Raw genomic sequence first — 21,361 nt, forward strand, 5'->3', positions numbered from 1 at the left:
CGTATTCTCTGTACTTCTTTAGGTCTTTCTGGATTCTCTATCATTTTCTTTGTCTATACATTTTCCATTAATGATCTATTAAACCATTAAGCCACCATTTTCAAGACCTAGGGCAGTAAAAACATAAGAATTAGGAGACATCTGCTTTTTAAAGCAGTCCATGTAGAATAGAGGTCTAAAATAGACCTTTAAATTTGATAAGTTTTAATATATTTGCATTACAGACACGGTAATGTGCCTGCAGTGTGTATACATTGGTCACAAGTTGCCTCCGGAAAGCCACTGAATCCTGTCAAAACACATCTAGGCAGCTTCTCTTCATATGGCCTTCATTTTCTGATTAACTCTAGCCTAAGCTGATATTTTTCTTTCTGCTTCACTGTCTTTTATTTCCATCTTAAAGCTGACCACTTTGGGAAAGTAACAGTGAGAGTATTTGTCTCTCACCATGGAATGTTTAAAAAGAGACCTGTGCAACTGAAAAAGTGTGGGGCTTGTGGTTGTAATTTCTTCAGTTAACAGATGTAGGATATCAGAACAGAATTAAAGGGGAAAGTCATAGTTTTGATTGCAGAATTTCTCCATGGTGTATGATACCCACAATCATGGAGTTGAAGCTGTACAAGCCTGTAATGGAGAACAACTGTGCATTATGTATTTTGGCAGTACTATCAATATAACAATACAGTGGGCAAATATGAATGAAAACAAATCAAATAAGAAATCATTGAATTTCTAAGGATGAGACAGTTGATGCTCTTCACTCTTACAGCTCTGAAAACGTCAACACTTATATATTTTTAATGTTGTTTAATGTGTGGTTAAACATCTCTTAATGTTTCCTTTTTTTAAAGTGTGGAGAAAACATCAATGGAGGAGAAATTGCAGTGTTTGCATCGAGGGCAGGCTCTGGATTGTGTTGGCACCCAGCATGCTTTGTTTGTTCGACTTGCAACGAGCTCTTGGTTGACCTCATCTACTTCTACCAGGATGGCAAAATTCACTGTGGCAGGCATCATGCCGAGCTCCTGAAACCCCGCTGCTCTGCTTGTGATGAGGTGAGACAAATTATATCTATACTATCCTGTCATCACGTGTAAATGGGTTTTTATTGTAGTGTGTTTTCTATCATTAAACTAAAAAAATACAGACATGGCAACTGTTGCTTTGTGTTTGCTGCAGGCATTATTTTCCTACAGCAAGTGTTTCATTTGTATGCAGTGATGATCAGACCACATCTTTCTAAGGTCTAGTGTTGGCAAGCATTTCATAATAAATGTTGACTGATATTTTGTTCAGAAAGCATTATTGTAAGTGCATTAATGGAATATACCATATAACTGATTTACCTTTTTTTCTTTTACCTCAATTATAGTTTTGACCAAAAACAGTGAAAAATAATTTGTGCTGTATCTGACATGTTTTAAGCTACATATAATGCTATTTCAGTGAATACTTTTGAGATAAAAAAAGTAATTGAGGTGTTCTGGCTTTCTAGATTATCTTTGCTGATGAGTGCACAGAGGCTGAAGGTCGGCATTGGCACATGAAGCACTTCTCCTGCTTTGAATGCGAGACTGTACTGGGTGGACAAAGGTACATCATGAAAGATGGGCGTCCATATTGCTGTGGCTGCTTTGAATCTCTTTATGCGGAGTACTGTGAGGCATGTGGAGAACACATTGGTAAGTCTTTTGCTCTCATTGTTGTCACACAATTGATAACTCATGTATGCTCAATAAAAAGGAAGCTAAGCATTGCTTCTTCTCATTTTCTTATGCAGGAGTGGACCATGCTCAGATGACTTATGATGGCCTACACTGGCATGCTACCGACACTTGTTTCTGCTGTGCCCAATGCAAGACCTCCTTGTTAGGTTGTCCATTTCTACCTAAACAAGGAAGGATATACTGTTCCAAAGCCTGCAGCCTGGATGAAGACATTCATGCCTCAGACTCCTCAGATTCTGCCTTTCAGTCAGCAAGATCAAGGGAATCCCGACGTAGTGTACGGATGGGAAAAAGCAGCAGGTCTGCTGACCAGTGTCGTCAGTCATTGTTGTTCTCCCCTGCTGTTAACTACAAGTTCCCTGGCTTTTCAGGCAATGCGGATGATACCTTGTCTCGCAAACTGGGTGACCTCAGTCTGTCTCAGCAGGAAGCTAGTTTTCCTGATCACTTTTGGAAGAATCGGGAGGAGCAAGAGCCACCAGAGGACCATGAAGAATGGGTAGAACATGAGGACTACATGACACAACTGCTTCTAAAGTTTGGGGATCGTAGTATCTTCCAACAGTCAGAGGACACAAGAGCAGCAGAACTCTGGATGTCTGACACAGAGGGGAAACTTAAGTCCGAATTAAAAGCTAGTGGAAATATACAAAGTCTGGCCAGCAAGAAGTATCAGTCAGATATGTACTGGGTTCAATCACAGGATGGCTTGGGGGATTCAGCTTATGGTAGCCACCCAGGACCAGCTAGCAGCAGAAAGATTCAAGAGCTTGAGATGGATCATGGTGCTGCTAGTTATAAGCATGAGCAGAAGCAGTGGTATGATGGCTCCCTAGACTGCATCACTGATGAACTGAAGCATCCAGAGCAGTGTGTGAGGGATTCCATGGATTCTTTAGCACTCTCCAATATCACTGGTAAAGATCTGGATTTAGATATCTATTTACAGAAATTAACTAAACCATTTATGCAATGAGACAGTCTGACTAATGGATATTGTGTGTTATGTACCATGTTATGTTTCAGAAAAAATGGGAAAATAATCTTTGGAATATTAATTGTAATTGGATAACTGCATGCATCTTTGTGATTTCTTTCTCCCAAGTTCATTCAAAATAACAGAACAGCTTGAAAACATTAGCTTTTTTTAATGGTTTATCATTTTTAGTTAAAAATGTCATTTTTTTTGTCATCACCAGTTAAAATAATTTTGTCTGTACATTTTTAAATAATGCATACAGTTGATATTGAAACCAAATAAATGGGTTGGATTCATATGCTAGTTAATTTGGATAAAAGCATTAACAACACTAATAACTATGTATTTTGAGGCCAATTGCAATATACAATCTTATATTTTAATGGCAATTGCATTGTATTTACCAAGATAATATTTTATATATTTTAATTCTTTACAATTTGCAGTTTCTGTAACTGTATATTTTGTAACAATGCACTGTCTTGAAAAGCAAAATTAATTCTGAACACTTCTTGTTCTACAGGGGCTTCGGTTGATGGGGAAAGTAAGCAGAGGCCATCCTTATACTCACTACAGAATTTCCAAGAGCTTGAAACAGAGGATTGTGAGAAAATGAGCAACATGGGGACATTGAATTCTTCAATGCTCCACAGGAGTGCCAATTCCTTGAAAAGCCTGACTTCAGAGCTGGAGCAAGAAGAAGAAGAAGAGGAGGAGGAGGAGGAAGAGGAAGAAGAAGAGGAGGCATGCCTTCCAGAAGAAAAACCCAAGCCAATCCACATGCCAGTGTTACGGAGGTCCAAGTCACACTCCAGGCCACAGCAGGTGAAGTTTTCTGATGATGTCATCGACAATGGACAGTATGAGGACCTAGAGGTTCGCCAGCCCCCAATGAGTGAAAGGACTCGCCGACGGGTTTATCATTTTGAGGAGCAGAGCCAGCATCCTCGTCATCACCACCACCACCACCACCGACGGCGCAGGAGCCGAAAGTCCCGTTCAGACAATGCACTACACCTAGCCACAGACCGGAAATGCTATCCAAAGGACAGGGCTCGCAATTACTTCCATGAAGATTATGAGAAGCTTGGGCAAGCTAAGTGTCCTCAAGACCTGCATGCCTATTTGCCCAACCAGGAGATGTACGGACAGTACTCCCATGCTACATCAGACTACGCACTGCAGAACCAGGTGGTGGATAAATTCCTTGGCCTGTATGGTGATGAAGACTCCTGGTGTTCAACCTGCTCCTCTTCTTCTTCAGATTCAGAAGAAGAGGGGTATTTTCTTGGTCAACCTATCCCTCAACCCAGACAGCAAAGATACCATTATTACACAGATGACCTTTCAAGTCCTACATCAGCATTACCTTCGCCCCCATTCGGGCCAAGGACAACTAAATCAAAAAAGAAAAAAGGGCATAAGGGCAAAAATTGCATAATTTCCTAGGCTTATAAATCCATCCAGTTCAACACTTATTCTTGTGAACTTCTTGCATTTGTAACATTTCAGTTGAATCTGATTGAATATCAAGGAGGTCTTTTTTCAGTTGTAACTTGCTGATGATAAGATTTGGCACATTGTTTACAAAGTAGCTCTGCTCTTTTGTGTGATCATGTTTACACTCATTGCTTAAGCTTCTAAGTGGATTAGTATTGCAGTGGAAAGCCATGAAAAACTAGTAGATGACAATTCAATATACTCACAATTTGGGTCAAAATGTCCTAATTAGTTTATCCAAGGATATAGATAAGGTTAAAGTCACATACCATCACAGTGATGCAGGTTTAGTGTATGAATTACAAATGGCAGCATAATAGTAATTTCCCCCAAAACGTGTATTTATGATGTAGCATTTAGAAACTAACTGTTATCATAATTTAATGGTGCAAATATTAATGTATATATTGTAAAGTTAAGATTTTAAAACTGATATTTTTATATCCCTGAGTTTCAAAAGACATTTTTATGTTTTGTTGTTAAGAAATAGCATTATAAGTGCAGCCAGCTGCATTCTTAGATAGGAAGAACTCCACTTTTGTCAATCAGGGTTTTAAAAATTAAAAGCGTAATGTGATGCCAGCAATGATGTATATTGACTCTTGCTATTTACATTTTAACTGCTTCTTTTGGTATTAGGTTACCTGAGTATGTGATGGGGACATTCATCCACACCTCTGCATTAACTGCTTTGCTAGATTGCATTATTTTATTTATGGGTCATATTATGTTGTAAACAAATCAATGTATTCTGTATAGATGTAAAAACTGGAACACATGGCTAAAGACAATAAAAACTGACATGATAATTCAATTTTTGATTTTTTCATTTGTTGAAATAACATCTCAGTTTCATGTGACTTAAAAAGCTCTATAAATATTTACAGTAAGAAATTTCATATTGAACTGGTAAAACTCAGTTGGATGTCTTTACAGAATTGCCTGCATCATTAGAAGAACACTAAAATGGTCATGCAAGTATTAGTTTGGGCAAAATGTTAGGTTCTCTAAAGATGACCTCCCGTACGTTTTCACATTTCATTTCAAAAACTCGCGTACGAGTTTGTCTGATGGATGTTTGAAGTATCAACATGGATATGAAAATTAACATAAAAGGGAGTTATTATTAATTTAATGCTGTCAAACTAATTCAAGTTAACTACACAATAATGAAGCTTTTAAGAATTAAAAGCTATGCCCTTGCATTTAAATGTCATTTACATCTTAAACAATTTAAAATGTCTTTAAAATTATAAATTATTTTGCTGATCTATACAGATCTATGTCCTGTAATTAATGGCTCCTGATTACAACTGAAATTGGTCTTTTAAACCCAATGAAAAGTAATATTTGGGGTCTCTTACTGTTTTTTGTGTAAAGTTCAGATTTTTGACAACCACTTTTTTACATTTAATAGAAATGGGAAAAAAACGGAGGTAATAAAAGGTAATTAATTATAGACATGGATATGAACCTATTCAAGTCGGTGCAATGTAGTATTGGGACTTTTTATATTAATTCATCAATTTAATTGCTGATTAAATAAAATTGAGTAGTCACTTAGCATTTTAGACATTTACTTTTAAATGGTTTTGTTTATTAATCAAGATAACAAGCAAACAAGACTATTTGAACTTAGCTTTTCATGCTGGCTCTCCAAGTCTATTTGTGCTCAAGATTTAGACTATATTTAAATGTGTTGATATTTTTTAAGATCACATATTATACTACAGATTGAGAGAACAGAAATGGGTCATGAGTTGAAAACAAATGCCCTTTTAATTCTTTTCCTTAGGCATCTATCCACTGCTTTAGAGGAGCGGACTTGAGTGTTCTGCTTGAGGAGGTGTGTTAAGGGTTCAGTCTGACATCGGCAAGCTAGCATAAATAGGCTTCAAAATAAGCCTCTGGGTCTTGCAGTATCCATTTCCCCACATATCTCCAGTTCCAGTGAAAGAAGGTCACACCGTACCTACCTGGTATATATCAGCTTATATATCTAAGGCATGTATTGCAGATTGCAAACCCTGGTCCCAAGGAGCCACAGACCAATAGATTTTATGGGTCTCTATCAAACCAATAATTTCTATGCCTTTGCAACAAAACTGACCAGTTAAGAGATGTGTTCAATTAAGCACTTTTGAGATAATTTGAAATGCGTGTGGTAACTGAGTTACTTTGTACTCGTACTTATGTAGCAGCCCCATCTTATTAGATGTTATTTCCCCTCAATAGTTGTAGGTCCCACGGGGAAGTAAAACACAAACAACACAATAAAGGTTCTGACTATATTGTTACACAAAGTATCAACCCACTATAAAATGCAACAATTATGTTTTTGCGTATTTTAAATGTTTTTTTTAATGTAAAAGATAATATTGTAATTTTAATTTACAGTATAAACACATTGAATCATTTGTCTAATGCATAGGTGCTAGTCTCAATTGTAAATCCTCCATGTCTATGAATATATGAAGATATGACTGTAAAATTCAGGTTACATAGCAGGTTCAGGGACATAACTCCTACATAATTTGATTACTATATAAAAACCTTTGTAGCTCTCAAGAATCTCACTGTAGAAATGTCTCTGATGTTACCCTCTTAAAGAAAAACATTACCATAAAACTTTTTTACCTTTAATAAAACCTTTCTACACAGCCTTGAAATCATTACCATTTTAATTTTTTTTCCAGACAAGTTTCATTAATGATTTACAATATATTTAATCCTGACAGTCCCATCAAATGTATGTAAACATGTATTATTACAGTGCGTGAAATACAAAAGAGATCATGGAGTATAATGAGAAATGAAATCATATAGTATGAACTATTTATTTTTTTAAAGAACACTGACATGGTTTTCTCTTTGCCCAAAATGAATACAGAAAATGAAAGGTTCAGGAAGACAGTGTAATACAGACATTTAAAAATGGCAATACTTTTTATAATGGTCTATAAAGCACTTTTTGGATTAGAATTTTTACATTTTGAATTACATTTTTAATGATAAACTGTATTATATGTAATAGATTTAACATATTGTAAAATCCTAAAGAATGCATACATACAGCCCATTTTAGAATATAAACTCAGGATGATTCATGCTTTACCTAAGGGGTTGGATGTCATCCAGTGGGCCTAGATTTTGTGTACTGTCGGTGACAAATGGTTATATATTTCAATGTTATAATTATACCTAAAAGGGAGTTAACTACTTTTAGACATAGGCCTGTTATACCTCTGTTAGCTTTGAAACAGGACTTGGTTATAAAAATCACACTTAAAGAAGTAATACCAAATTATATCACATGCTTTGTACCCACTGCTGTCAGTCCAAATATTTGACAGATACTGTCCTATCAAAATATTGTCCCTGGATAGAGTTTCTTAATTTCTCTGGAGTAAAAAAATCATACTGACACACGTACCAATACAACCAAGTAGTCACTGTTGCTGCAGAATCTCCTCGTCAATTTGTGAGATAAATTGCTGAAGGTCTTCTAGACAGCGCTCTCGAATCTCGATAAGGTTCTCTTTCAGAGGAGTTTGTAGTTGTTTTTCCAAAGTAGGATCTTTAGCCACCAGCATCTTGACAACCATCCCAAACGTTTTGCAGTCCTGTCTGTAAACCTGGAACCAGATGTCAGACAATGTCACTTAAGCAATACAGAACAGAAACACATTCACCGCTTCATCCTTATAACTGTATAATAAGAATCCAAACATTTATATAGTACATTTTTGGACACTCCACTCAAAGCATTTTACAGGTAATGGGGACTCCCCCACCACCACCATCAAGGTGTAGCCCCACCTGGATGATGCAACAGCAGCCAAAGTGCACCAGTACACTCACCACACACCAGCTCTCAGTGGAGAGGAGAACAGTGATGAAGCCAGTTCATAGATGGGAATTATTAGCTCATGCTTGGTAATGGTCAGGGGAAAATTTGGTTACACCCTTTTCAAGAAACACCTTGGGATTTTTAATTACCACAGAGAGTCAGAACATCAGTTTTACATCTCAGCCAAAGGATGGTACTTTTGTTTACTGTATAGTGTCCCTATCACTAAACTGTGGCATTAGGCTCCACACAAACAGCAGGGTAAGCACTCCCTACTGGTGTGACTAACACTTCTTCTAGCAGCAACCTTACTTTTCCCAGGAGGTCTCTCATCCAGGTACTGGTCATGCTCACCACTGATTAGCTTTAATGGGTAGCCAGTTTGTGAGCTGCAGGGTGATACAGTTGTCCTTTGTGATCGCCTTTGTACTCCTCAACTGCTCAGTACACCTCAGTGTTCCCTATGTGATATTTCCCCTTAGGAATTATGTATTATATAGAACGTAAAAACTGCTATTTAATCCTTCTGAGCAAGTAACCCGATTTTGCATAGTGAGTATATCACTTGCAAACCAAAGAAAAATACATGTAAATATTTTCTGCTTTTTGACAGTTAAGTTTAAATACAAGGTAGTTTACATTGTGGAATGACCACAGAAATCCTATTTTTGAATGCCCAGCACCATGTAATTAAAATTAAAAAATTAACAGGAAGGATCTATAAGCTTATAATCACTAAAATGTCCTTTTGCAAAAATAAAAATGACAAAATGTGACTGATTTCAGCCTATCCATTTTATATAAATAAATTGCTGTATGATTCTTCACATTCATTTTTTATTTTAAAGAATTATTATTATTTTAAAGAATTATTAAGAAAAATATCATAACATTTTAACTTATGATGTCTTTGATATGACGCATTAATGTTAAAACAGAAAATTCCAATACATGTGTATATGGACAACCACAAGGCACTCACTCACCAAAGCAACCTAAGAGTAAGTACTTAAAGGTTTAAATAGTGTGACATTAAAAACAATAAGTATTGTAGACTACAACTATTTAACATTTAAATCCAAATAATGTATTCTTCTAAGGATATTAAGAGATTTTTATCTCAATTTATAATGCAACTGATCTGAGTACAGCTTTGCTAGGACTTAACTACAATGGCATAATTAGGCTTGTATATCCTTTGCTTTGAAGTTAGACTCAAACTGGGATATGGTCTAGACATGCCCTAAGATTTAAAAAAATGAAGGCTTAATCTCCCAGTAAATTGTGAATAAAAGCTGGGTTTGTTTCCTTACTATCGTAGATTTACATTCAAAGGAGTATTTATTAAGATCTCATTTCTCACTTGTTTCATCTTATAACATTGCTAATTCACTGAACAACAAAAGCTAATATCAGCAACACACAGGATGCATTTTTTACAGTAATCTTTTATAATTTCCATGTTGTTAACTTGAGTAGAAAAAATATTAACTTTTAGAGAAACTGGATACAAAAATGCATTGTTGACAATTGTTTCAATGGATAATAGTTTTGAAGCTGTAAAGTTCCCAAAAGATGCAACATTTGTATAGGTAATATACCAGTATTACCATGTTCTTTAACAACAAAAAAATCAACTTATGTTTGCATTTCAGAGGACACTTAAGAACTCAGCCACTGCCTTCTTAAAGTTTCTTAACCAGCAAAAAACAGATCTTTCCTCATGTTTTCCAAGAAACTTCAGAAAATACAACCACTTATCACAATCTAATAAAAGCTCTGCCCTATGTACATACATGTTTGCACAATATAGAGGGATTTTAAACATTTGTAATTCTCTTTTAACAGTAGGAATCTATGCACACTTTATTTAAACAAATGCTCTAGCTAAGCACAATTTCATCTAAAAGAAATTAAATGCTTTCTAACATAGGCCATTTGATATATGAGTGTATCAACCCGACAATATTACTATTTTTTAACAAACATTTTGGTTTGTGGTTATGTTATTGAATGGCTACCAGATATTTTATTTTAAAATGAATGAAACTAATTTTCTATTCTGGTTTCTGGACTGTTAAATGTACAGAAAAGGTTTCTGATAGCTTGACCAAGTATCTGTTGAGATACAAGACTGACAACGGTTTGCAGCACCTTAGAGTTCAATACATTAACAGTCTTTTAAAAGAGGGAGAACTGCAGTCAACTTTTATTTGGAGGCTAGTGGGTGTGCCACTGTACATCATAGTTGACAATGAAAAAAGAAGCATTTTTTGTCAAATATCCTTCTGCTGAAGTTTAAAAGACAGATTTGAAGCAAATGACTGAGAACTATTTTTGTGCACATTATTTTGTTTAAAACACAAACAACTCCAATTATGAAGGTGCTTTGTTTCTCTAAGAAAATCCAAATTAGGGAACATTATTCATTATATGAGTGGAGGTTTCTGAACCTTTTCAGATCAGACTCATTCTCCTTCTACAGCTGTAAAGCTCAGTGTAAAAACATGGTGCTCCTTTCTCCTCTGTATTTTATAATACATACTATTTCCTGTCTGAAATATTCATAGTCCATGTCTTTAAACACTTTTGTAAAACATTTCAAGAAAATAATTACTGTGGAGCTAATGAACCAATACTTAAATTGTTCAAAAAGGGAAATGACATAACACTGTATTGCATCTGTGTTTGTAGGTTCACCGTCAAGGATGTAAGAACACAAATCAGACCACATGCTGAGGAGGGTTGTTATTCCACTTTCAATCAGTTGTTTTTCAGGAATTATGCAAACTTATTTTAGTTGTTGCTTCAGTATCTTGAACAGAAATAGAGAGAGGCTAATGTAAGATATTTATGAGTTTCAAAAGAGGTCTTAAAGTATGCTCTTCACTATTTTAAGAAATGTGTTTTGTAAAAGAAGGGGAGAGACATGTAACAGGTGTGTGGAGGCACAGCTAAAATAAGGTGTTAATCCTGTTAACAAACGGTTAGGTTACTTCACACCAGTCCTTTACGCCTTCCTTGATACAACAGCAATTTTACTGCCAAACAGATTGGCTATTAAACACTTTATTAAAGCCAATGAGCATCACAGGTGTGTGTTGAATACCCCTTTGTCACCTGTAAGTAACAAGTAGACTGCGGGGTATTCTATTTGATCACTCACGTAGGCCAGGTCTAAACCAGCTTTCACACAGCACTTTTAAGTATTCTCAGATTGCAAAATCTATTTTAAAGAGCCCCAGAGTGCTGCACATTTATACCCACTATCCTAGCAGTACTTTACAAGACAGTCACAGAGGAAACCAGATTTTAAGGTCATACTAAATCCCTTTTGAAAGCAAGCAAATCACCTGATTTTTTTCTTCCTTGCCTTAGTTGGAAAAGTGTAGTTCTCAGAAAAAAAAAACAAAGATGGAAAATCTGATTCTTTGGAAAAAATCCAAATATTAACTTAAAGCATTGTTCACTACTCTTGTTGAATCTTTAATGCATAAAGCCCAAATAATAAAACATTTCATACTTGATTCTGTTGATCAACAAGACCTTTATTATACCACAGTCTTTTTTGTGTTTTTTACTCACACAGCTCTGACACCATCCAAACATTTATTCAAAAAAACTAAACATTATGAGCTATATGAAAAATGGGAAACAACACAAATTTATCTCATATTAGCTATTTAATATGAGGAGTTCATTCAGCCATTTCCTGAAAACTGTATCAGTTTTAACAATATAACTATGCATCTTGTTCCAGAATCCCACAACCCTACCATTCCCCAGTCTTTCCTATTCAGTATAGTGTTTATCACTTTGCTTCAAAATAACCATTGTGACTATTACATAATTTTCAGATTAATTTTTGTATCAATGCAGAACTGAGGTACCGTATGCATTATACTTCAATAAGTCTTATACTCACAGTGACTTCTTAGACAAAAAGGAATAAGATGCAGTAGTCTGAGAATATACTTATCTTTTTGTCAATGCCAAGTAAATAAGATTCAAGCAATAGCAATGAAGACAGAAGTAATGCCATCTTAACTAGACATAAAATTTCACTTTCAGACATTTTAATTTTTCATAGTAGCATATCAGTGTCATCCAGAATCTCATATAGATCAGCGAGACCAAAGATTATATGGTTGTAGCTTCCAATAGCATAGAATATCAGAGTCTACAGAAGCCTTGGAGATATGCAAGGTCTTGGGCTCAGAGCTGAATTAATTTTAAGTATTTCCATGCTGCAGCTTATTCAATAAAATGCACATTTTCCATTTTCCTTGCCATTTTATAGGCAAGATCCAAAGAATTAAGAAATATAGGCTTTGCCAAGTCTAAATATGTACAAAAGGAAAGATTTCTACAAGGTTTCTAGGATCTCATTGTATACAAACATTTTCAGAGATTGCTAATCTCTTTGTTACACATCACTATCCTCCTTTCCTTTTTTAGGTAACAAAGTACAATCCTCTTCTGAAACATAAGAATGGGCATCAGAATGGGCTAGAATGTTTCAGACAAATTCTAGAATTTTGCCAGTAGAGAAGCAAAGCTTGTAAAGAGTAGGAAGAGGTTTCCTCCTTCACGGTTCTGCACAAATTTTATCTAGGCTCTTCAGAAGAAGAAAACAAGTATCTAAACTCAGAGTTTAAAAGTAGAATAACTATAGCTCTGAATTCCTTTTTTTTTTGCTATAGGTTACCTTTACAACTGAAAATAACTAAAGTTGAGGTCAGTTCTTTAAGACTCAGCAACTGCTATTGATAACCAGTCTTTAATGAAATGTGACTAGGTAGTGAGATAACAGGGCATTGGACTGTGTTTATTTCCAATGCTCCTATGAAACTTACAGCGCTATGAGTAAGTGTAAGCGTAAAAGTGTAATGTTTGCAAAGTGTGGATGGGGAGAAAAGGATTATGCAAAAAATGAACACTATAAAAAGCTTAAAGTTACCTCAAAAAGAGGACTTAATAAGTTAACAGTCATGCAGATATTACAAAGGGTTTTGAAATATCAAATGTAAAAACTACGTCCAATGACTGTTCATAAACCAGATGTGCTATTTTTGTTAAACGCTTAATCCATACAGCACTGCAGTGACAATGTTTAGAAAAAGCTCAAGACAAAAAAATAGGTTATTCATGTAGAATGTGATGTTCCTTTTAAGTTGAGACTTCTTCTGTAAAATGTAATAACATTTAAGTTAAAATTAAATTCAATAACAGTTATTACAAGTAGGGTGTGCTATAGCAAAACCCCTTCAGGACTTTATTTTGTTTGAAACCCTTTACATTATATTTCTTGGAGGACCTAGAGTCTTCTGATTTTTTGTGAACAGCTAATGAAGCTAGATTGTCGTGGGTTCAAATTCCAGATGGGGACTCAAAATTGCTACAGCAAAATCCCTAGATTTATAAATGGATAAAAATGTAAGTCACCTTGGATGAATGCCAGTTTGACTGTTAATATCCATCAAATTATAACTGCATATGCAGGAATGTTCTTCAGGGTTTTTAAATGTGATTACCCAAAACAAAAAAAGTAAATTTTTCTAATGAACATTTACCTATAAAGGACTTTGAAGGCTGCTTAGAAGTATAGTACTGTCATCAAGCTTACTACTGTAATGGCATTAATATAGAATGGATGCAACTTTAAGATGGCCTTAGTTTTTGAACAATAGAAAATTAAAAAATACAAAAATGTATACTTCATGTCAAAAAGATAAGACAAAAGGGGAAAATAGTACTTCTTTACTCAATGGTGGTAAAGCCTTCATCTTTGTTCATCATTCATCCATTTTCAAATCGCAGTATTTTCACACTCATGCTCACAACAGCAAACTCTGCATTCACACAGAGGGAGTTATTAAGAGAGTGCAGACGAACTCCAACCCATCCAACTTCAAGCCATTAGTCTTTTTGATCCAGCTACAATGGGCAACACATTCAAGCAACAATGGAATTATAAGTGCTTTTTTGCAAATGCAGTTGATTGCAGATTCCAACAATCAGCACATGCAAGGGATTGGATGAGTAGAGAAGACTAACACATTTGAAAACATTACCAGCTTTGTTGCAGCTCATTATTGTCAAAATAATGGAGGGACTTCCATGGGTAATCTTCTTTTAAGACAAAATGCTCATCATTTCTTTTAAGATGACTAACCATTTAATTTGGACAATGTAAGTAGAGTCCAACATGGACATATTCCTCTTGATAGGAATATCTAGGCCAAGTGATTGATGAAACTGACCTCTTAATTTCACCCAGGAAGGCTGAGGCAGCTGTTGCACTACAGCCCAGAAATGACAAAGAACAATTTGAGAATTCTGAATTATTGCAGCATGTTTGCTGTAAGCTTCACTACTAAGACAATACCACTTAATCCACTAAGAAAAATATAAAACTGGAGTGGTTTCAGGAGAAGTTTCAAAATTCCCAGGCAAGACCTCACATCTGCTTTAAGTCCAGGCACATTTTATTGAAAAGTTGTCTCTTTGCCAGACTCCTGACACATCTGGTTATGGCAGTGATATTCACTCATGGAGCTGCAGTTCACCGGGTTTAAATGGTAACTTATAATCTTCAATGAGTAAAGACCTGGAAAAAGTGGTAATAAAGACCAAATAAGTGAACATTTGATTCATATCAAAACCAGAAGCTGTGACAGCCCTCCAGAACCCTGAGTGAATATCAGTGCATTTATGGTGACTGATCCATCATACATTTCCTGATTGAAATGAGAGATATAAAGCAATTGATGAATTTTAAACATTCCTCAACAACAAGGGTATGAAGCAAGTTCTCATTGCACTATATTGCATCAACCTTCCTCCAATAGAAAAGAAAAAAACAGAAAATACTCCACATCCAACAACTGGCATTTCCATTGTAGAGATGTTTGGAAGAAGGCTACATACAACAATTATTGATTTAATAATATATTTCCCTTCAACTGTGGATACCATTTTGAATCAGAAAGAATCAGAAAAGGTCAAATAATGCAAATAAACCAGTTTATTAAATTTAATCTAGATGTAACCTAAGTCCAAAACTATATTGGAAAACCAAAGTAGCAAGCTTTGAGGACTGCTGATTAATGAATAGATAAAAATGACGAGATCCAATAAGCCTAAATAGAAACCTTTGTCTAAATTTCATGCTCCCTTTAATTAATTTCCTATGATCTGAAATACTGCAGCCCTTTAAAGAAGACACCGATACAATTCCAGGCAGATTAGGTCGTCACTACCAGTTAAGGCGCTTAAGATGCATAATTGAATGTGTATACGATCTACTTAATGCTGTGACACACATCAGGGCAATTCACAACAGCATGTTGGAGGTAACCATTGTGATAGGAGATGACAAGATGGAGATCCTTGCTCAAACAACATTCCACAAGATGTCGGGAATGACTTGTCACACTTTATCTCCTGAAAACTCAGAGAAAGACAACTTGTCAAGTAACAATTTAAAAACCAGGAAACAAAGGCTTCTAGTGTTTGGCATCAGCTGCCTGCAGATGGGGTAGATCCACTGAAAGGCACTGCTTTAGTTTAGGAAAGAACAGAGCAAGAAAATCGAATGGTGGTAGAATTTTGGATTATTAGTCTAGAACATGGGAGTGCATCGAACAGGCTGCAAGCTTGGACCCACACTTTAAACTGGATAAGTCCATAAGTGAAGAGACCATCAGCATACAAATTTGTGTTCATACTGTACTTGTACACCACTTACTTGTGTCTTCCAGTCTGTCAGAAACCCACCTAACTGGCATACTGGCAGGAAAACCAGATAACATTTCCTTTCTTACTGCAGATACCTAGAAATACTTGCTATCCTGGTGGAGATACCCTTAAGTGCGGCAGAAAGCTATTTTATGTCAGATATATGTCATTTTAAGTGATGTAAAATTTGTTAAGCTTATGTCAGTCAGCCTTTAACATAATATTAATGTTTGAATGTACATACTGAATTAAAATAATCACATATCAAATCTACCCTGGTACTACTTTTGTAAGTATTGTGGTGTTTTTTAAACAAATAACTGTATTCTGTAAACTTTTTCCTAGTTTTTTTTTCTAGTATTTTTTGGATGAACACAAGTACACATAATGTACAAATCAATGCCTGTTTCATCAAAAATAGTCATAAAAAGTAATGTCCAAATTAAATAAATGCGAGCTATTATGCCTTATTTGTCATACTTTGGCTGCCATTGGAAAAAATAAGTTTGCAAATAATCACTGTGCTTTAACAGGAAACAAAAATACCATTCATTCTCTATTTTCAGTAAGACATGATCTTGCATAGACACCCACATTTCTAAACTTAGTTATCAAATTATAATGTGAAATCAATGCTGAAAAGTATGGTCTCCACATCTGTGGTAGTGTGACAGGCTGCAGCTTTTCTATCTGCTACATTACTGTAAAACATTATTTTACTGAATTAAGTTATAAGTCTTAAATTCAGTGTTTAACTTATTATAAGACTGTGCCTTCTAACAGCTTACCAAATGTTATTATTCCTGTCCTTTTAAAACTTATCCAAGTTTATATTTCTGCAACTATTATGAAGCTCTTAAAAATAACAATGAAAATAAATTCATTATTTATTCTTAAGCAATTTGATGATTATAATTGCTGTGTCTAACATTTGTCAGCTAGGAAACATTTCTCATTTTTGAAATGTCTGATGAAGACTGTGCTATTAATGGTGCAGAGTACAAGGGCCAGAATGAGTCCAGAGTGAGACAAACCTCAGGCAGCTTTCATGTTTATGACAATAATCAAAGAAGGGAAAAATTGTATCTGATTAAACTGAAAGACCAAGTGATTTAAAGAAGTGGCTAAATTCACCGCTGTTTATTACAAAACTTTTCCCCAGTTTACTAACTTAAAACATTAAAGTCTCTGCCTAACTACACTCATAAATGTGGCATTAATCTTAAAAACTTTAAAATGTTTTGGAACATGACCACAGTTGTGAGAAAAGAAAAAATGACTCAGTGCACAGTACATGTGGTGTATGTCTATTTGCCAATCTTTGTAGAAACCATACACAAGACTATCAATAATGGTCATAAACCGTATTAGGAGAAAAACGAATGAACAAAAATCAGCATAAATACCAAGGAGGGAGGAATAATGAAAAGAACAGGGATAAAATCACACTGCCCCCAAACAAATGGAAATTTATGAAGTGCACAATTACAAAATGGCAGCCATGCATCTATCTTTTGGAATATTTTTTTCTACCTTGTGCATCCAATGAGGTTTCAAATCTGCTTTTATAACCATGACAAAAGAACTACAGGCACAATTGTGTTATTTTTCCTCAGTGATGACGACACTTCATTTTGCAGTATAGTGCCATAATCTTATTGTAAATTAAACAACACTGGGTTTCACTAAAACATACAACTAATGACAGCCACCAATCCCCACACACAACCTTAAAAAACCACTGAGCAATGAGGGCAACCTATTATGCTTAATTTCTATAATTTAATGCCTACTAATTAGCAATGAGTGCAACAGCAACAATAAACTTTTTGCAGAGCTGAAAAACCTGGGACACAAACATCTGAGAAATTGTACTTGTATAAAATGCATAGAAGCTGTTCCTCATTTCTATCAAGTATGATTAATCTATGTTTTGCATGTACTATATGATTGTTTGACAAAATCATCCTCCTCAGTAGTCTTTTTCAAGTATTTTACTAGGGCAGACTTTAGATTATCTCTCAGATATTATGACGAAAGCTTTTGTGAGAACAATTTAGTAGGAGAGACTGGGCAACAGTAAGCTCGGATGTGGGAAAAGTCAAAAGGTATCCTGTTTCATGGCTTCACTGGAGATAATTCTTAGCAAACCAATCAACCCACATAATAACAGTATTCTAACACCAACCTAAATGCCCTGAGAGACCAGCTTTCTGTGTGGCCCCATTCTTAGTGCCTTTTACACAACAGATGGGAGAGATGAGGGTAAAGTTACCTCAGATACTAACCCCAGGACTGATTAACCCCATGCTGCAAGTTAACTGTTTTTTACCCTTTTATCTCACTGCACTGATATAGAGATAAGACATTTTTTCCCTTTTCGGAAATTATCCACTTAACCACAACATAAAACAACATCAACTATGAAGGTCAACAGTCAATTAAAAGCATGTATTAAAATTTGAAGTACGTTTAAAGTAAATATTTTTCTTCCTTCCTCTAATGTAGGATACAAAATCCAATTTTAAAACTACAAGACTACATATAATTGCAGAATACAGAGACCCTCTGTAATCGGGCACAACCTTTCAATGAGAGATATCCAGATTTGTTTATATTTACTTTAAATAAAGGCTAACAATTATATACATCTTGACATTTTAATTTCTATTTTAATTTAAAAAAGTTTAAAAAGCTCCAGGGTTGTTTACCATTATTTACAAATAAAACATTTGGCAGATTTGTAATTTGGTGAAGTGACAATACACGTCTTGATCTATTTCCCTAGACAATAAACATGAAATAAAAATAAAAAAGTTAACTATTTTACTGTGGCTTTTGTGCACACGCCAGAATTCAACAAAGCAGTTTTACAGAAGTGGCACAACATCTAAATAGGAAACAATTTGTTCCAAGCAAAAGGAAGGGCCTCGCCTAGGTTAGGTTTATTTATAATAATGCAACAAAAACTAGGAAGACATTTCCTAGAGCTCCCTGTACTTTCATAACTTAGCCCCTTGCTACTTCATAACAGGAAGGGTGCAGTTGACCCATGAAGGTTTTATTTTTTTGGCGCAGGTTAATTCTCCTCATGGGAGTGAATGCCTGATCTTTAGATTCTACATTCACAGGCCACACAGGAAGGGCTTTCACTAACGCCTCATTCAAACTGTACAAGAGTTGAATTCTGCAAAGAAACAGTTTCAATAGCATGAAAACATATAAGATGGACTTATAAGGGGAAGACTAAAGGTCTGTAAAATGATATTTAAGGCCCAGACAGCAATTCCACAGTCTGCAGTTCAAATTAACAGCGGTTAGCAGGGGTCCCATGTAATAAAGGGGGTGGGAATAATTATTTCTAAAGGCTGTTACAGATTAGAGAATATTATAAAGAACTGCGGTTTTAATAATTCAGACAGTAAACCTGACCATTTTCTGGTACACAGATGATTAAAGAGGAAGGGGTGTTTACCCTACCTATTAATATATAAAGAAAAAAGAACACAAGCTAATATAAAATTCTTAGTTACTTGGACATCAAAGAAGACAAAAAATTCACCTTAAACATTCTGTAGAATAACTGTAAACAAAAAGTCTAAAAATAACATTAATTTGTAGGAAAATCTATATATGTGTTGATTTAGCAGACAATATACATTTGGTTTGACAGCATTTCTACCTTCCCTTGACTATGAAAATCCAAGAATACACTGATGATTGCATAATTTTTGTGAACATTGATTTTATATTTATTTATCTGCAATAATAAATCCTTTAATTTCTATCTTCAAGGTGATAATTAAATTAAAAATCTGATTTTCTTTTACATCAGGAGTGGTATAAACATCTTATGACTTTTAGGAAGCAAATAGATGATCTTTTCCTACTAATGACTGAATGTAAAACAGCTTGGCACAGCTCACAAAACAGGAAATGAGAAGTTAAAGATTCAGGATTTTGCAGTTCAACTTAAGTGATTGAGCAAATCCAATGTAAAATGATATAATAATGAACTATTTTACCAAATATTTAAAGAAAAAACTAAATAAGATGGAACATATACTGATTACCACACCCTTCACCAGCTGAGAGATCACATTTCCAAGAAACAGGAAAAAAATCTTTAAAACCAGCTGTGCAAAGTTGCAGGGCTGTTTGCCATTGTTTATAGCCCAGATGTACATAAATTACAGATGCCTATTCTAGAATATTCTAAAACGCAACAAAACTGACAGTAGCATATTCCAGGTCATACTGGGGTTTGGTGATATGTACAGAATGTAAAGTTTTTCCACTGACAAAATGAACAATCTAATACTTAATATTCTTAAACAGTAATGAAAAAGGAAAGAAACTTGTCATCCATTTCCATACAAAACCATATAGTCTTTAATATAAAATGCAGAAAAATGTATTTAATTCAGCAGAACTGTATAGATAAACTGAATCTGTCTTTCATTTAGTTTATAAAGAATAAATTAGAATAAATCAAATAAATAATCACGTATGAGGTATGCTCTTCAACACAGATTCATCTCTGTCTGTTTTTTCCTTTTATTTTGGAAATCTGGTAGAGCTTGTGTTTGTTACTGTTTAGTATTTCTTAATTCTATAGATTGAAAAGATAAAATAAAAATGACCTTATACTCATTTTGAGTAACTATGCAGTAATTTTAAAATCAAATTCTGTGCCAATGTGTCATTTGATATATTTAAGCAGGGCAGACTGTGCCAAAACTCTAATATATTGAAAGAACAATTATCAAGCACCGACTGATAGTAGGACTGGGAATATTAAATCTATTTTTTATTGTATTTTTGGTCAAAACAAAAGTTAAATTAAGGGAATGCACAGTTTTATATTATTTTATTGCTTGCATACCATATAATATGCAATCTATGTTATGTGTCTGCTCATTTTATATTTATGTTAACTTACAGAAACAGCAAAAGTGTTTTTTACAAAACTGCTCACAGCCGAAGGACAGGAAAAGATCAAAAACGAAGCACCTTGAATTTATGACTTTCACCAACAGGCTGCAGACATTTGGACAAAGTTAATTTACATCCCTTGCTTCCTTTCAATCATTTTAGTCTTTGCTGAAAACAGTTTAATTGATATGCTTTTACCATCCACGCAGACACAAAAACAACAGAAACTTTAATAAAAGATATTAAAATAAATTTAAGATATTGAATTAAATTAGATTAATTAGATTAGGCAGTTTTCCCATTCCCACTACTGGTTAAATTGAAGCCATGTACTATTGGGCGGAGCGGTGGCACTGTGGCTAAGGATCTGCACCTGCGGCTGGAAGGTTGCTGGTTCAAATCCGGCAGAAGAATCCTATTCCGTTGGGCCCCTGAGCAAGGCCCTTAACCCCAACTGTTCCAGGTGCGATGTACGATGTACGAACATCGCTGTATGATGGCTGACCCTGCGATCTGACCCCTGGCTGTGTGTCTGTGTCTCATGGAGAGCAAGCTGGGGTATGCGAAAAGATTAATTCCTAATGCAATAAATTGTATATGGCTAATAAAGAGATCTGATCTTATTTA

General features: G+C 35.0%; 2 protein-coding genes across 9 annotated transcripts in view; one reads left to right on the forward strand and one right to left on the reverse strand.

The window, feature by feature from the left end:
* prickle1b (prickle homolog 1b) overlaps positions 1 to 5,023 on the forward strand; it is a 47,796-nt gene extending 42,773 nt beyond the window's left edge. For all 4 annotated transcript variants that reach the window (XM_015338999.2, XM_015339001.2, XM_015338998.2 and 1 more), the window contains 4 exons: positions 855 to 1,058; positions 1,499 to 1,685; positions 1,784 to 2,647; positions 3,233 to 5,023. In XM_015338999.2, coding sequence (XP_015194485.2) covers positions 855 to 1,058; positions 1,499 to 1,685; positions 1,784 to 2,647; positions 3,233 to 4,158 — 2,181 coding nt within the window. In that variant the 3' untranslated portion in view covers positions 4,159 to 5,023. The remainder of the gene's footprint in view (positions 1 to 854; positions 1,059 to 1,498; positions 1,686 to 1,783; positions 2,648 to 3,232) is intronic.
* A 1,849-nt stretch (positions 5,024 to 6,872) lies between these two features.
* Positions 6,873 to 21,361, reverse strand: part of pphln1 (periphilin 1) — a 93,629-nt gene continuing 79,140 nt past the window's right edge. For all 5 annotated transcript variants that reach the window (XM_015338994.2, XM_069192371.1, XM_015338996.2 and 2 more), the window contains one exon: positions 6,873 to 7,844. In XM_015338994.2, coding sequence (XP_015194480.1) covers positions 7,659 to 7,844 — 186 coding nt within the window. In that variant the 3' untranslated portion in view covers positions 6,873 to 7,658. The remainder of the gene's footprint in view (positions 7,845 to 21,361) is intronic.

The sequence above is a fragment of the Lepisosteus oculatus genome, chromosome 7 (assembly GCF_040954835.1).
Source record: "Lepisosteus oculatus isolate fLepOcu1 chromosome 7, fLepOcu1.hap2, whole genome shotgun sequence".
NCBI lineage: Eukaryota > Metazoa > Chordata > Actinopteri > Semionotiformes > Lepisosteidae > Lepisosteus > Lepisosteus oculatus.